Source organism: Argopecten irradians, chromosome 11, assembly GCF_041381155.1.
Source record: "Argopecten irradians isolate NY chromosome 11, Ai_NY, whole genome shotgun sequence".
NCBI classification, from domain to species: Eukaryota; Metazoa; Mollusca; class Bivalvia; order Pectinida; family Pectinidae; genus Argopecten; species Argopecten irradians.
In genome coordinates, this window is record NC_091144.1 from 25,145,699 (window position 1) to 25,163,182 (window position 17,484).

A 17,484-nucleotide genomic window follows, 5' to 3' on the forward strand; every position below is an offset into this window, starting at 1 on the left:
CTGAGGAGAATATAGTTTAAATGGTAATTAAGGGATGATAATGTCACTATGGGCATTACACCAAGGAGCTGGTGTGTGCAAATTACAGCTTCCTATTCCTTTACAAGACCATAAAAGTGAACGTGTTAGCATATGGCTCAGAATCATTGGCGCTACAGATAACACACAGACCAGCTCAGCCTAACTCCCCGAGAAAAATAGATTTAAATATAAGACACTCAGATGAGATAGGGTAGACACCTCTTTACCATGATTGTGTCTATCGGTAAATAAGAATCAAACTGTCACATCTATACAGCGAACAGAGACAAGTCAAGTATCAATCAGGAGAAATCTCGTTAAACATTCTCACTTGCCCCAAATCGATGACTCCCTGACATCTTAAGCGATGTTTCCTCCACTCGAATTGTGAATTACCTTTTTCTCATTGACACTATATCACGGGTACTGGACGATAGCAGGAGGACAGTATGGCAATCATACCAGGGAACATGGTGATTAATACAAGGCATGTTATACGCTCATCGTCAGGTCCGTTAGCGGGTTGGCACCAGATGTACCGGTACGAATATGCTGTATTAGGGGGATACGGACACTCTTGGTTTGATAATTCTGTATTTGCATACAGAGTTATATGCCCTTGCGGCTAGGTATTGATTGTGACGCCATGTGTTTTTCAGCGTAACGTCATACTTTCCGGAGAAAATAGCGTAAATTGCGCCCATAAAATAATAGCGTAACAATCGATACCTACCTGCAAGGGAGCTAACTTTGTAATACGGAAAGACGGAATATGTTGTCTCTGCCCCATGTCTGATTATAGAGTTTCAAACTAGGAGGATATAATGTAGTATTAGAATGTTGGTGAGAAAATCTTATCAATATCTAATGATCCTGTGGCCAGTGTCAATTTCACATGTTTCTCAAATCAGATTGTTATATTACCGTAACACCATAAAGATAATACTTTCTGTATCAACAATGGCATTGTTGCATAACCCAACACGCTATACGTTGGAACTAATCCTTGATGCTTTCCTAATCCTCCCAATGCCAAACCCTATGACGTCTAGACCAAACATATGTGTACAAAACCTCGATGCCTGTTCCTGGCTTTCGTTTTACAAAACGATGCCATTACGATTACTGCTTGGATACCTCAGTTGTATAATTACCGTGATCAAATCGAATCCCTGTCGTATATATATGGTTTGCATAACCGAGCAAAACCGAACCTTCCGGTGTATTTTTGGATTTTATCTAATTGGTTCGATCTAGTCTAGGACATAAAAGAATGATACCAGCACCATGATTTGACCTTTTATAATGTAATTACATTGTATATCTTACTATTGTGACTTGCAATACTTGTGAAGGTTCAAATAAGACGAATACAGAAAATGCAGACGAATAGAGAAAGATCACATGGCGTACTTTTATTCTGTATTTTTTTTAACTTTTGATATTCAATAAAGAAAAACATATTTTCAAATAAAAAATGCTTTATAATATTATTACATGCATCACTAGTCCTTCATTTTTATATAATTTTATAATATAATCAGGTATGATACAAACATACCAATCCCAACGCTACACAGTAAACCTGCCTTTACTGAGTTTTAAATTTTCAATCTTTCCGCGCACTGAACTGTTCTAACCCCATCCTCATATCTCTCTCTCTCTGTCTCTCTCTCTCTCCCTTTCTCTCTCTCTCTCTCTCTCTCCTTCTCTATCCCCCTCTCTCTCTCTCTCTCTCTCTCTCTCTCTCTCTCTCTCTCTCTCTCTCTCTCTCTCTCTCTCTCTCTCTCCCTCTCTCTCTCCTTCTCTCTCCCCCTCTCCCTCTCGCTCACATTATCTCACTCCATCAAAGATCTGAGAAGGTCAATAGTAAGCTAAAGAAACTTGCAGATCCGACAAATCATTTCATATCCCGTTTAAAATATATTAGCATTGATAATCCAAAATATACCGACATCTATCTACACACGCAACACGGTGCTTACAGGGGATTCCGTCCCTATGTGTCCTTAGCTGTATAGGACGTTAAGTCTCATCAACCAACCATCCGCCATGTGACCTAACCTATATATGTTTAGTAGAGAACGCTAACACTTCCGGAACTCCTTGGTTACATTTTACTTGAGATTCTCCGTAACCTGTCTGTTGTCACTCGAGTGATCTCCAATAGTGTGCTTCTGTGCATTTTTAGAGCTTCCTGGCGCTTTGGGACTAGGCTATTAAATCTCCAGCGCTTGGTCATAGCATGAGAAGTGTACTGTTCATTATAGCTGCTAGCCTCTCACAACATTAATACAAATAATATGTGACTCCGAGGCTGAAGTTCTACGTAACGTAACGTTATTAACTCTTTATCATGGCGGACATCTCCCAGTGCTTATCCTCCTAGATACATCATTACAGTATCCCCAAAACCTAACTCATGTATGTGGTATGATTACTTTCCTACCCTCAGGTTTTAAAGTGTGAACATTAAGGCATGTTTTCTTTCTTGTGTTTTATGGTTTCATGCATTTTATTTCTTCTTTAGTTGTCATTAGATGTTCCATTTTATATCGTGGAACTATTCCTTTAAGGCTGGGATTTAATTGATGTCAAATGAAAATTGTAAAAACGAAAATAAAGTAAATGAGGACAATGAAATGAATGTATTTGAATGGTCTTTTTGTAAACAGATATTGAATACGACAACACCCAGGACAGTGGATGTTGCGTTGGTACTTGTAGCATCATGTGGTTTACAGTAAATAATCAATCAGGTAACTATCGTTTAAGGTGATGTGAAAAAAGATTGACCTGAAATTCACCTGAAAATGAGGTCAATTCCAAATGGATCTCACGTCAAATTGACTTGAAAAAATATTCATGAAAATACGGATTCAATACGAAATCCAGGTCATTTTTATGTAAATTTTAGGTTCAATTGACCTACAATGTTCAATTGAAGATCATTGTCATTTCAAGGAGTCTTCAGATTGAAGTCCATTTCCTGAATTAACTTCTCTGTGGGTTTTTTTCTGAGTTTTTGAACACATTTGGCATGACATTTATATATCAAGTAAATAATATACATTTACTCCCGATGAATATATTATTTGATCATATTTTGAATGTATTACATATATTTGCTTTATACAGAAAGCCTCGCGATATAGGAAGGTATTGGTAGAAATATACCGAATATTGAATACGTAAACCAAGGACAACATATGTGAGTTACTCCAAGTTGTCTAATACAGCTGTTCCTTCAGAGTGTACGTCTAACCAGTTGTAAAAAGTGTACTGATAGCAAATCAAATCAAGTATGAGGCGTTGGGAGAAAATACCGTTTCAATTTTGTATAAAGGAAATGTCGAATAATGAATTGGAAGTTGAAACATTGTCGCGATGCAATAGGCGACCGTGTTTTCAGGATAACACCATTTAAAATAACATAATAGCAATTATATATATCTATTATTATTGTTATTTTCTTGATACAATATATTGATATAATCAAGATGAATCGGTCGCTTTACAAATTTGTGTAGGTTTTTCATACATCTACACATACTTTTTTTTACCTTTTAGACCATTTTTCGAATTTATGTTTGCAATAACTTTATGGAGACGCTATCTTCAAATGCTATTTCTCCTTTGCGCTATACATCCTTTAGTGTCAAAATACCTCCATTTTAATTATGGAATTCATATAAATTCATACTTTTCGCTTAAATGAGCGTATGTTTGAAAATATTAAAAACAGAGTTTATTGAATTTTTTGTAGACATTACGTGCTAAATATTGTTGAACTCATTCAATATTCTGTTTACAACGCGTTGCGTATGGAGGATGTATGTATGTTTTGGGATACTGTGGTATATTTGTATTGTGACTAATAGATGGAATAATGTCATTCAAGGGCGGCCTCTTGTGTATGCGATATGTTGCGGGTGATATGATGCTTTTATAGCGCTATTTCATTCAAGACTCGGTCATACTTGCGCATATTTGAAGTAAAAATTGGGGAGTGGGATGGGGTGCTAGTACGTTACGGCACGCTTCAAGACGCTATGCTTACTTCAAATTTGATTTGCGTACCGGAATTCTGTGCATGCTTAAAATTTAAAACCCCGTTACGTTAAATCGTGGGTTAAAATAGGTGTAGGGGTCCGCTAGGATATATGCTCAGATACGTCAAAGTACGTTAGTGTATGCTTTTGAAGGCTAAGCTATGCCGAGGTATGTTAGTCTCCAAGTACGCCATGATGCGCTATTAGTGCAAGTATGACCAGGCCTTCAATCATGCTAAAAAGACACCGAGAAGTAGACCACATACTAGTCACATACTGACTATGGGCAAATTTCTTAACAACAATAAACCATATATTCAATTAGATACCATATTTAATACGAAAGCAACATAGCAAATGCTATACAATTTTCTAGATGGCAACCCAAAATAAAACATAATTCATCAAAACTAATGCTAAATTGCATATAAGAAGTAACAATACCATATCTTAACATTATAATGCAATGTACAACTTTTCTGTTCATTTTTAACTGTTATTTCAACAATTCATGTTTATTAACAGTGTAATGGCATTGCCGTTCATGGTGTTATACTAACAAAAATATACAAATAAACATATAAATTTAAGTTACAATTCATTTATGCTTGTAATAGACATTTCCATTGGTTCAAAAACTTATTATGTCATAACGTAAAAAATGACGTTGCCGTTTGTAACGGCGTGTCTGATTGACTGAATGGCATAATAATTCCGCAGAAATCCATTTTAGATGTTTACATTGGATTAGCTTAAATATAATTTTATGTTATGGCGCTATGACACAAAAAAATCAGAGTGTACCCTCATCATAAACCGAGTTCATTGTGGTTTTTGAGTGATATCTCCACAACAGCAACAATCTATTTAAGTTAATCTATAACATTTAAATATTTGTCGTCTTGGGTATCACTAATATCGATTCCTAGGACTGAAAATTATTTTGGGCTGTCAAAAACTAAAATATCGTTATACATAGGAAAATCATAACTTGTCAAAAACGGATGTCACCGGCACCAGCATATTTGGCAGGTTACTGGATAATAAGGTTGATAATGTTAAGATATAAATTAAGAGGAAAACTACCATAAAATTAGACCGGAATATCTAGGTATCCAGATAAAACAAGGGTCTATTTTGACAAGTTATACTATAATGACACTCCCACCTTCGTATAAAGTCCACCTGCTGAATGAGACCATTGATGTTTTTAAATGGCAATATAATTTGATAGGTATACAAAGGCAGATATATTCATTTTGTTGTTTGCGTTTCATATCAATGGTTATTACATTGCGTTAGCCTACACTGGATATGTGTGGAAATATATGATACATTCCAAAAAGTTCACATCACCGGACGATAAAGTCCCGTTATGTTTTTATGAATGCTCTACAAACTAAACATCGGTGAACCTTATGAATTTATCTTTACATATTTTTGTTCAAATATGTACAGTTTCTACAAAAATGCATATTAAAAATGTATATAAATAGAAAAGATTATTGTGTATATCTGAAAATAGCCTATGTGCCTGTACGTACCCGGATGATCACCAGGTAAATCCCAGCGACACCACGGGGAAATTTAGAACATGTTTAGATAATTCAATGTTCTACAATGGTTATATTTATAAAACTAGTTATTCTTTCAGAAATAAAAACACAATGGGACTTTAACTAAATTTTAGAATACAGATATACTTAAACTGGCTTAGCTTGTTTTAATTTCTGAAATTATTTCCTTGTTTTATTTCCTCAGAGTGTTAGTTTGATGTATCTGCATTGTGTTCAAAAATACCCTCACGCCATAGTTATTTACGTCCGAGTTATTGACATTAATATTTAAAACAAAATCAACAAATATACTCAACGCACATGTCGTAATTTTCTAATTAGTACGGTGGATGCTCTCTCGACAGCATAAATCATAAACCGTAACATTATACCTAATGAAAGTAGATAATACATGTTTTGTACGCTACTTTAGTAATTAAAAATCAATTTCCATTTATACCCTTTCGTTGAATTATTCATGTAGCTATTCCCAAGTGGATTCCATTATCTATAGTAAGTACAAGCACGATTTGTTTAGATAAAATCATGTACATGAAATAATAATTGAAAAACAAAGAATCTATTTTCATGATCCGGTTTCTAGCCTTGTTTATCGTTTAAAACATTATTCAAACAATAGAGTATGACAATAGACTAACTTGACAATACATTATTGTAATCACGAATGTCATGATGAGGGTTGTTTTTACTTTTCCACTTTGTGATTGAACATTTAAGTGCTACATGTTTAACTACAGCCAAGCGTGTTTACTTAATGAGGCACATGACTATATCTTTCGGTCACTAACAGTGATTAACTAAACAAAATTGGTAAATTATTGGATATAAATAACAAAATCGTAAAATGTAATGGACAAAATAAACAATTATTAGTAAACTAATGAACATATCAACAAAATTGTTTAATCGATGGGCATAATAAACAAAAAATTGGTAAATCATTGGGCATTATACACAAAAATTGGTAAACCATTGGATATAATGAACAAAATCAAAAGACAAAAAAACAACTTTGGTAAATTAATGGATATAATCAACAAAATCGGTAAATTAATTGGCACAATCAACAAGACATGGTGAATTACTGAACATTTAATATTTAAATTCTGTGACAATTAAATTTGATAAGGATATCAGGATACATTTATTTTAACAATATGACTTTCTCCTCAATTTCTGATTATCTTTATAACATGTAGCATTGAAATTATGTGTTTTATACATTACACCTTAGCAGTAACTGAATAGTTACATCGTTTACTATTTACACTCTTATTTTCTTGCTGCTATGTTGTTGTATTTTAGTTAATGATATTTATGATAAGAAGTCAGTTTCACGATGTGATTTATTGTATGGGGTTCAAGACATTTTTGACAATAACGAAAAACAAATACCAAAATGCCAATACACCCAAACCTGTCTATAAAGACCATTACATATAGATATAAAGACCACCTAAGGATACAAGACAAAAAAGCCAAATTGTACTGAAAATGATCATTTGGGACTATGAGAAAGTGCTCTCATTATGCAGGTAGTCTTTATGAAGAGGTGGTCGCTAAGGCAACTTTGACTGGTCTCAATAAGCAGGTAGTCTTTATAAAGAGCTGGTCGCTAAGGCAACTTTGACTGGTCTCAATAAGCAGGTAGTCTTTATTAAGAGTTGATCGCTAAGGCAACTTTGACTGGTCTCACTAAGCAGGTAGTTTATAAAGAGTTGGTCGCTAAGGCAGGTTTGACTGGTCTCACTAAGCAGGTAGTTTATAAAGAGTTGGTCACTTAGGCAACTTTGACTGGTCTTACTAAACAGGTAGTCTTTATACAGAGGTGGTCGCTAGAACAGGTTTGACTGTATAAAGATCCCGTATCACCTTTCAGAAAAATCAGAATACATGCACAAGGCTGTGGCTGTTTGGTATCGATTCGCACATACCTATCTTAGGGAGCAAGTTGCCTTCGTTTATCAACTGTTACGTAATCTTTAAAACACAACGAATACTATAACTGTCATCGCTGATGTTTTATCCGATTTCGAAAAAAACACCTCAAAGACTAGGAGTCAATGTTATAGATATTTGCTTATTTTTATTTATGAAAAAAAGGCGTGATGATGATCGAAGATGATCTATAGTCAGGCATGAAATAAATCAGCTTTCAAATCATCACAAATGATCAATAAACTTGCTCAATATTTCAGTGCTAGTTTAAAGCTGTGTTACAGCTTATAATTGTATTTTTACCATACAAAAGAGGCCCGTTTGCACATTGTAGTAATGCATACAACACTAAACCTTAGGCGGCATTCAGTGTTTTATCAAATCACAGTCTGGTATTTTCTCGCGTAGCGTCGTTAATGTTTCAGAGCCAACATTATCCGAGAATCAGTATGACTAAAGGGTACGGTCTAATGAAGGTAGGCCTTATAGTTTTGTTCCTAGTTGTCGGATATATCATATACTACTCCTATTTAGAAAGTAAATGACAAAAAATATTTTTCTGGTAATTGTCATGGACACAAAAATAGCTGAGAGAAAAAAACCTTCTATAAATATATCGTTAGTTCAAGATGACTTGGCCATCGTGTGGTGATAAAAGATTTTTGCGAATTTAAGCTCAATTTTCAATTCCCGCAGTAATTTCTCGGTGTTGTACAAGAAATGTTCCGACTTTGCATGTCACAGAGTTACCTCTCTTTCGGATATGTATCCATTGTGACGTCATTTTATTGTGAGGGAAACACAATCTTTTTCTCTGAAAAATATGACGTTATTTTTTTGAAACACATGACGTCACGATCAATGCCTACCCACAAGGGCAGATAACTCTGTAATATGCAAATACGGAATGATGAGCTTTACGTTAAGACAGAAATTGTCATTTAACTCTAAGTATGAAAACCTAAATGATAAATATCTTTTTACGAATTACGTTAACTCCATAATATTTACAAAATGGTATATTAACAGTTGATTACTTCTACTACAAGTTTCTCTGGACTATTTATATCAACAGAGAGCTCATAATATATACTGTCCAAAAAGACAAGAATATATGTGTGTAAAAAACAAAAACAAAATGAGTACAAGCATTCAGGGACCCATGTCTTCAGGGTGACGTAAACAAAACCTCATGTCCTTACCGAAGAGTTTAAAATCTGCGGACACAACAAAATGTTGGTTTTAGAAAATTTAGTATACTTAATTTTAACTCATGTCCTTATCAACACGAACATGCGTGGACATAACATGTTTTCATATATAATTGAAACCTGTCGTATAAAGTATGCGTAAATATAGTAACTTCATCTCGGGGTCAAAAACATGTTTATCCTCTCTAATTGATTCAGATTATTTCGCCTCTGGACATAAGCAGAAGTACATTTCATTGTTGGTAAAATTAAAGTTTACGCAGTTAGTACGAAATGAAAACGAAAATTGATAATTTGATTTGCCTCAAGGTGAAAGATTAATACCAAACATGTGTTAGTAACACTGTAAGAGGGTCATTCGAGGTCGATGAATATCCATAATGAAAACTGATAAGATTAATAGAACGAAAAATCAACACCACTTAACAACGCAATGTATGAATACTCTAGGATGAATTTTCCTTCAATCATAAGACAAATATGTTAAAAACAACAACAACAAATGGACAACCTACATCAAATAAACATCTAAATAAAACTGCGTTTCTTGATTATATTTTATTTTAACTGAAAATTATATAATATATATCTAACTATATTTGTCAAATGCAGTTTTTCGGAATTCAAGACCATAAGGTAATATGTAGCAATACATCTTATTATACATATTCTTACACTACAGTGGATACTTAATACAGGAATTAAATAGGTTTTAAAAAAATTCATATACTTGAAGAATTATTGAAACGACAACAATTTTGTTTATCACGTTGTAAACATCAAAATTAATCAGTAACTATGGTGTTATCAAATATCGTAATAGAAGCGACTAGGTAACACTGCATATAACTATAGATAAAGTGGTCTGGTATCGGACTTATGAAACTGCTATAGATGAAATACACTGGTATCGGACTTAATCACACTAGAAATGAAACTAAAGCAAGATAGAGCTAAACATTTGTGCCACATATATTACACTCCTTTTTCACGTAGACCATTTGAACATATTCATCATTCTTGCTATTATTAGGGCTACTATTGGTGGAACGCTTTCGTGTACAGTATGTCGAGTTTTGATTAAAGTCAGAACAGTGAGCCCAGTTCAGCAGTTTCTTGAATGCTTGTCTAAATTCACGATTGCAATATGCATAGATCACCGGGTTTAGACAGGAATTGAAATATCCTACCCAAAATAAAATTGTCCCTAAAAGAGGAGGGTACTGACATTTCTCTCTACATAAACTCGTGATTAAATACCAAGAGAAAAATGGAAAGAAACATAAAATAAACCCACCCATAATAATTCCTAATGTCTTGGCTGCCTTGTGTTCTCGTTTAAGTCTCTTCCGTTCCGTAATATCGCGAGAGTTTTTTGTATTCCCGGGAATGAGCAAATCACCATTGCCTGTTAGTTCTGAGGAACAAACACTCGCAGATCGAATATATTTTTCCTGCTTTCTGGCTTCTTTGAAAATACGAAAATAAACAAACACCATTATTGTACATGGGACCCAAAACGAGACTGATGATGACACAACTGCGTATATCCGGTTTACCACAAACTTACATGAGTCTGGGTTTACACTTAGTTCCTGTAAATTTTCATCCGTTGTGTAGAATTGAGAATGGATTGGAATATATGAGATCAACAAGGAAGAAATCCAAGTAACAGCTATCATTAAAGCTACTCTCCTCTTCGTAAGTTTAGTTTCGTAATGGAGCGGATTCATTATCGCGATGTAACGGTCCACACTTATGCAGCACAAATGTAAAATGGATGCCGTGCTGAATAAAACATCATTTGAATTAAAAATATCGCACATTGTTCTACCGAATATCCATTTGTCGGTGATTTCCATACTGGCGTTAAAAGGCATCACTACAACGGCTACCAGAAGATCGGCAGCAGCTAGGGACAAAATAAAGTAATTAGTAACAGTGGCCCGTAATTTCTCGAAACGAATCACACTCATGATCACGAGAAAGTTACCTAGAACTGCACTCAACATCACAGCTACCATGACAGTTGTTTTGATGACAAGTAAGACGATGCCGTCCCCTGGCGGTCCTTCCTCGGGAATCAGAGTCCCGTTCTGGGAAGTGTTGTGCATATCCACCTCCATTGTTCGTCAGCATACAGACCAGGCGTATTCCGTAAATAAACAAATCTGTATTTGGTCATTTGACTTCCCATCTAATCTAAACGCTGTCAGTTCATCTTATTTGCACATGTTTACGAATGTCAATCCTCTTAATGTATTGTTATTCAAGTCCGGAACACAAACTGAGCTGTTCCTGTGTAACTATCATCATGAAACATACCCGAGTGTCAAGATGATACATCAATCAAATCCATGCACATCACCTTTTACATAAAAGTCATAGGTCATGTGATCAAAGGAATCATCATCGTGGTACCCATCAACCAATCAAAGAAGAGTGTAGGGTGCCTCCATATAAGTTGCTCTAACCCCGAGGAGGGGTGAGATCATCACAAGCGTTACAGCTTCTGACCTTATATTGATGTCAAAAGACATTGACCTGTCTACTATACACAATGACGTCTCAGCAGTGAGATCTCAGCAGATGTTGTCACACCGGTGAATAACCATCCAACCGGAACAACAGGCCAGCGATGTATTAAGTAAAATATTTTACATATTCATAAGTGTTGTTCCTATGGTGTACGATTATAATGACTATTCGGTAAAGGAAGTCTGTAATGTATTGTAAATAAGTTTTATGATATTAACAAAATATATCTTCGCCGTAATCCACATAGATAATTGTCAATAAATCCTATTAAGGTAAATCACCAGTTTCAGCGTTGTCCTTGCAGCTGCATTAAAATCCAGTCACATTCAATATCAGTGATGATTAGATTAATACTTCAGATCATACATAAATGACAACGGTTATGGCCGGCAAGTCCAGTATTTTAACACCTTATGTAAGGCTAATTCGTCGTCTGTTGCGTTATATCTTATTGACGGTCCGTATTCGACTGTCCGAGAGTGACACGTTTATTAATATACACCGTAGACAATGGCCTTGACGTTAATCAACAATAATGCACAGAGTCAATAAAACAAACGCCTGTTATTTGTGTGCGATATCCACGAACATTGTAACTTCGAACAAAGGTAATTAAATTGTGTTCTGTATGGACGTCATTTCTTTTGATGAATTGGAAAGGCGATTGTAAAGTCATAAACGGGACTGGATACAGCTCGTGACTGGTCTGCCAGGGTGACAGGCTAGCCGGACACAGTATAAAGCCGTATCATTCTCTACTGATGGTATTCTGGACGGCTAATAGTTCTCCAAGATGGTGATAATGGCCTTACTAAATAAAACCTACAATCGTATAAATCTGACAGGAACCATGTTGTATAATAGCATTACCGGAAAGAACTTAGTGTGTCATTTTCAATTACATTATAAGGGTCTTCAAGTGCAGCGCGTGATATCACAATATACAAAGTGTCATGCTGATAGTTTTACTTACGGTAACTGCTCAGATCACGTTTCACGTTCAGAGATACGGCCAGGTAACCATGGAATTTTAATCCTTATATAGTTATAAAATTGAACTAGAATGCTGTCTTCAAAAAGTATTAAACCAACTTCTAATTATATCACTCAAAGATTTTCACATTAAACTGCTGTCCCTCGTTTTACACAAAATCAGCATATCTGCAATTCGTCAATGCATCGTTGACACTCTTTGACTTCTTTAAAATATTGTACGGCTATCAATTAACGAATCCAACTGGCGTTTTCGGTGTTAAACGAATCCTTTTATTCCATGATTCGAAAAAAAATCTTGTTTGGTGTGAAAGCAACGCAGATTAGTTTGATGACACACTATGCACTTTCAGACGGATGGAGACCAGCTCGTGCATGGAAGGTCAGCGCGTGCATTAACTACTGGAATGATTGGCTAATCTTGCTTGTCCTCATTAAGTATGCATTGAAAGGTTACAATGCTACCGCTTTCCAGTTGTTCAGTTAAGCTGTCAGTGGGAAAATTGTCGGACACAATATTTTTTTTCTGTCGTATAACGTTCACTCGAGAAAGACGTCAATCAAAACATCCAATGAAGTTTACAATATCTATAGTTCTTGTTTATGTAAACATCAACAAAAGTATCCTTCATTGAAAAGCCTGTTATTGCTCTTGCCACAATAGCGATCCATCATTTTACATCACCGTACTCCCCTATCGGTGTTAAGGGTTCCAAGCTTGATAACACTATGATTAATCCAGGCCACTGAGACAGGAGGATGAGAGAAAATGAAAAAGTTTAGTGAAAGGTATAATCTCACCACCACCCAGAATACCGACAGAAGTAAATTGTTTTGTCAATCTTAAAATCCTAGCAATACAATTCCATAAAAACAAACAGATAGTAACATGTTAAACTAGAAGCCTGATATTCCCTCACTTAAGATATACTGTAATGTTTGGATTGTCATTCAATAACGTTTTAGCTCGGGTAGTCCAACATTAAGCTCGATTTCCCCGCGGATAGAGTGTAGTAATCCAACCTTTTCCTCGTAGAAACTATCCTGATTCAGTTTGGATTTTCCAGATAAAATTCCAATTCGTATTCAAACGTTGATTCACTGTGGAACACAATAGTTACAGTGCGCAAACAATGTGTAAGTTGATGTATCTTTTATAGCCCAGTCACCGAAAACATACAGTCTCACTTACACTATAAATACACTTGATTATCTTTAAATAGCAACGACGAGTAATTCCAGAGCAATTTCAAGCCAATTAAAGAACCACCAAACAGTTACATTCCCTATTGTCTACTTCACACTACCATGGGTAGTTCTCCGTTTAATACGGAAGGGATTTAAGTATATACATAGCTTGTGGTCACGCCACAACCAACGTCCCATTAACTCATTACAGATATCTCCATCGACGTTGTATACCACCGCTATCCACAATCATCAACTATACACATAATGTCCCTTGGTTAGTATCCGTGACTGTGTCGTGGCTCTGCAGTGTCCGATAGCGCGCGAAACGCGGCGGAATCGGGCAGGACTACTGGCAGCAGAGGATGATTGTAGGATTCAGGAATCAGTACAGATACACCAGGAAACATACATTGATTGACGGGCGCATAACATTTATACCTAAACGTTTCTACACTTGTATGAAGTAAAATAAAAGATGTGGTAAATATCCGAAAAGATCAAATAAAATATACCCACTGATTTATGTAGAAATTGTTATTAAAGAGATTACTCCATATTAATTTTCTCTTTATATTATTTCAATTCATCTTTATATAAAATCACCTGCTTAACAAAACAATTTTAATCGGGTCCTAAATGATTAGTTTTACGTATGTAAGACCATTTACCTTAGAACATTTTGTCTTTGTCCTATGGGAAGTGATAGACCAATTAAATGGATAAAAGATAACTATAAGTTCGAGAAATTTATTTTGATCTGTATACGTTAATTAACATAGTTTTCCTACCTGTAGACATATACGAGGTATTAAGTCTATTTTATTGGATATCTACCGCCATTGACCTTTTAGCCCTTCGAGTGACTTGTACCAAATGGTGTCCGTTGGGTTATATAAGATATGTTGATATAGATATTGTTATCTGACGGACAATTGCCTTTCATATATCATATTATCATATAACATCGCATATTTAACATAGCCGAGAGTCACCAGTAGCTGAAATGGAGAAAACTTTTTTTTCAAGTGAATGTATCAAATTTCGAGTTAACATAGTGGTCATTTTGTTCATTACAGCTGACAGACACTGTCGGAGATCGACAGTATACGGTGTATGCCAGAATGAATTATTGTTGTAGTTTTAGGTACGTAACGATCGGGTCAATAGCAACAATCCCAATAAAGCTATGAAGTCAAGGTGCATGACTCCCCCTTTTCTGTTCAGTTATGGTGGGTAAAATGAAGCATGGCGTTTAAATAACATGCAATTAGCAAATGTTATGGTTCAGAAGGCTTGTAAGTAATCTAGCGTAAGTGAGGTAGGGTCATTTCAGTTATCATAATTATGAAAGAGTGTATACAGAATTGTTTTTATTAATCGACTTTAATTACCTCCATTGAATAAATATCCAAACAACAGGCCATTGTACACGATGATAATGATAATGATGATTGCGATGATTTATAAGAATGATGATGATGATGATGATGATGATGATGATGATGATGATGATGATGATGATGATGATGATGATGATGATGATGATGATGATGATGAATAATGATGATGATGATGATGATGATGATGATGATGATGATGATAATGATGATGATATGAGAAATAATCCCGATATATTAGCTTGCCCAGTTCATAAGGATGTCCTTATTGACACTTGAAATATGAACCGTCAGTTTTTTACATTTGATTTACCACATTTGAATGGATTGACATCTGTTGTACTATCTATAGAAATGGCAAGCTATTTAAAGTCTATGATATCGGTGGATGTATCCAGTGTTATCGCTGACTCTCACCACACAAGACAGACAGGGCGATAAAGTTGACAGGAAAATAGCTTTAATCACTTCTACATTCCATGTATCCAAACAACTTCACAAAAAGGATATAAACAGCCTAGGTCAATGACCTTTCATACACAAGGACGAATGAGGAAAACTGAAAAAAGGCATTCCTTCTGTTACATATTCCAACAGCTTGTGAAAACTGTCATTGAAATGGAAAATACGAACCTATATCAAAATAAGTTAGGCAACATTTGGTATACTTCAGTATTCAAATGTCAACAAAGTACATCAAAAGGATGCCCTACAGGTAGTGCGTTAAAATGTACCCGATATTCCCATTGTGTAATTAACTTAATTTGCAATGCTTTCTTCTCTGTCTTTCTTGCAGACTTCTTCCTAACTCCTCCCTTGACATTACTTATTTTTGACCTTGAGTTGAGCGTTGGACTCTGTCCTCAGACCCAGATATACCACTAGTGATACAACAAATGAAACAGTAGAATTGATAACTCGGGTGATGATCTTAAATTTCCAACTCATTTTAGTATTGATAATATTTTTAACAAAAGACCATTGTGATTCATGAGAACTGGGGAATAACTTCCTTTCCTTTATTGAATTTAAACATAGATCTGGTACAGAGTCAGAGAGAGTTTTTTCTTTATTAAAGTATATGTAGCTCTGTTAAAAATTTTTGTAAGACTCTGAATATTAATAAAACCTTGGAATTTCAAATAACCAAGGGAGACCATTCATACTTGTTTATATTCACTCTTTATTTACGTCGAGAGTATTATGGGATGCAAAGAGATATATTGATATTGACATAAATAAATGTTTAGCTATGGAAAGAACAAACGTTTTTTAAAAACATAAATTGGGGAAAATATTTAACTTTTCATATACATGTACTTCTATTATGGTTTTAATCTGGTAATGTTTCAGTCTCGTCGAAAACTCGTTTCAACATTGATCAAAGGGTGATTTTCAGAATTGTAATTGTCGCTGTAGTAAGCATTTAAAATGAGACTTTTATTGTGTAGAATTTGTTAAATTCGCGGCCATTTTAAAATAAGCGTGCTTCGTATGCTTTATGGAAAGACGAAATTTCATCTGTTTTACCTTCAAAATCTTCATTTTAAGTTGCATGTGTGACGACATTTTTAGCTATATCAAGTTCATAGTTGCTGTAAAAAGCATTAATGTATGAAAATATAACCTATCGGTTTTGTTTTGCTTTTGTTTACCAGTTTTAGAAAGAGTAACCCTTTTTCAAGCTACAGGATACTTGTATCAGAAAACAGCTAGTCATCAGCTTTTCATATGAAGCGTTGAATCTGTCAGAGTTGTGAAAAACGGTATATTTTCATTCTCAAAACGTCAGAGGTAAGGCTTACCACTGAGCAGAAAGGAAGTGGGACGACCGGTTTGCACATTTTCAGTATACTGTTGTGTGCTTATTCGATGTCTACAGCGGCATACTTCAATGTGATAACGCTATAAAAAGGGTAAGAGTTCCAATATCACAAGTAGACACAATACTGGCATATCAGTCTCACAAAACACTATCACAAGGAGACGCACTACTAACATATCAGTCTCACAAAACAATATCACAAGTAGACACAATACTGGCATATCGGTCTCACAAAATACTATCACAAGGAGACGCACTACTGACCTATCAGTCCCACAAAACAATATCACAAGGAGACACATACTGGCATATCAGTCTCACAAAAATATCACAAGGAGACACGATACTGGCATATCAGTCTCACAAAATACTATCACAAGAAGACACAATACTGGCTTATCATCCTCACAAAACAGTAGCCTTCACATCGCATATATATATGCCTGATATCATCCTAGATATTTAATGAAATTTTAATATCGTGGTATCTTGATCCTTTAGTAACCTGTATATTAAGACACCTGTCTTATAGGACACTTTTTTGTCTGCCCCTTGGGGTGTCTAATCATACAGGTTTGATTGAACAAAAAACGTCTACAGTGATAAGGTTGCATGCATAATTATAAAGGTGATGGGAGGTCATTTTATATTTTGATAAAAATAGACACATTTTTCATTAATGAATGATTTCTTAGTATCAGATAAAAGAATAAAATAGAAATAAAGAGCTCCTCGTTGAAA

General features: G+C 35.0%; 1 protein-coding gene across 1 annotated transcript; it reads right to left on the reverse strand.

Moving 5' to 3' along the window:
- Positions 1 to 4,399: 4,399 nt before the first annotated feature.
- Positions 4,400 to 13,850, reverse strand: LOC138335103 (octopamine receptor beta-2R-like). The gene has a single exon (XM_069284027.1). It carries the CDS (start codon positions 10,923 to 10,925, stop codon positions 9,753 to 9,755), a length of 1,173 nt encoding a protein of 390 aa, XP_069140128.1. The 5' UTR covers positions 10,926 to 13,850; the 3' UTR covers positions 4,400 to 9,752.
- Positions 13,851 to 17,484: the final 3,634 nt, after the last annotated feature.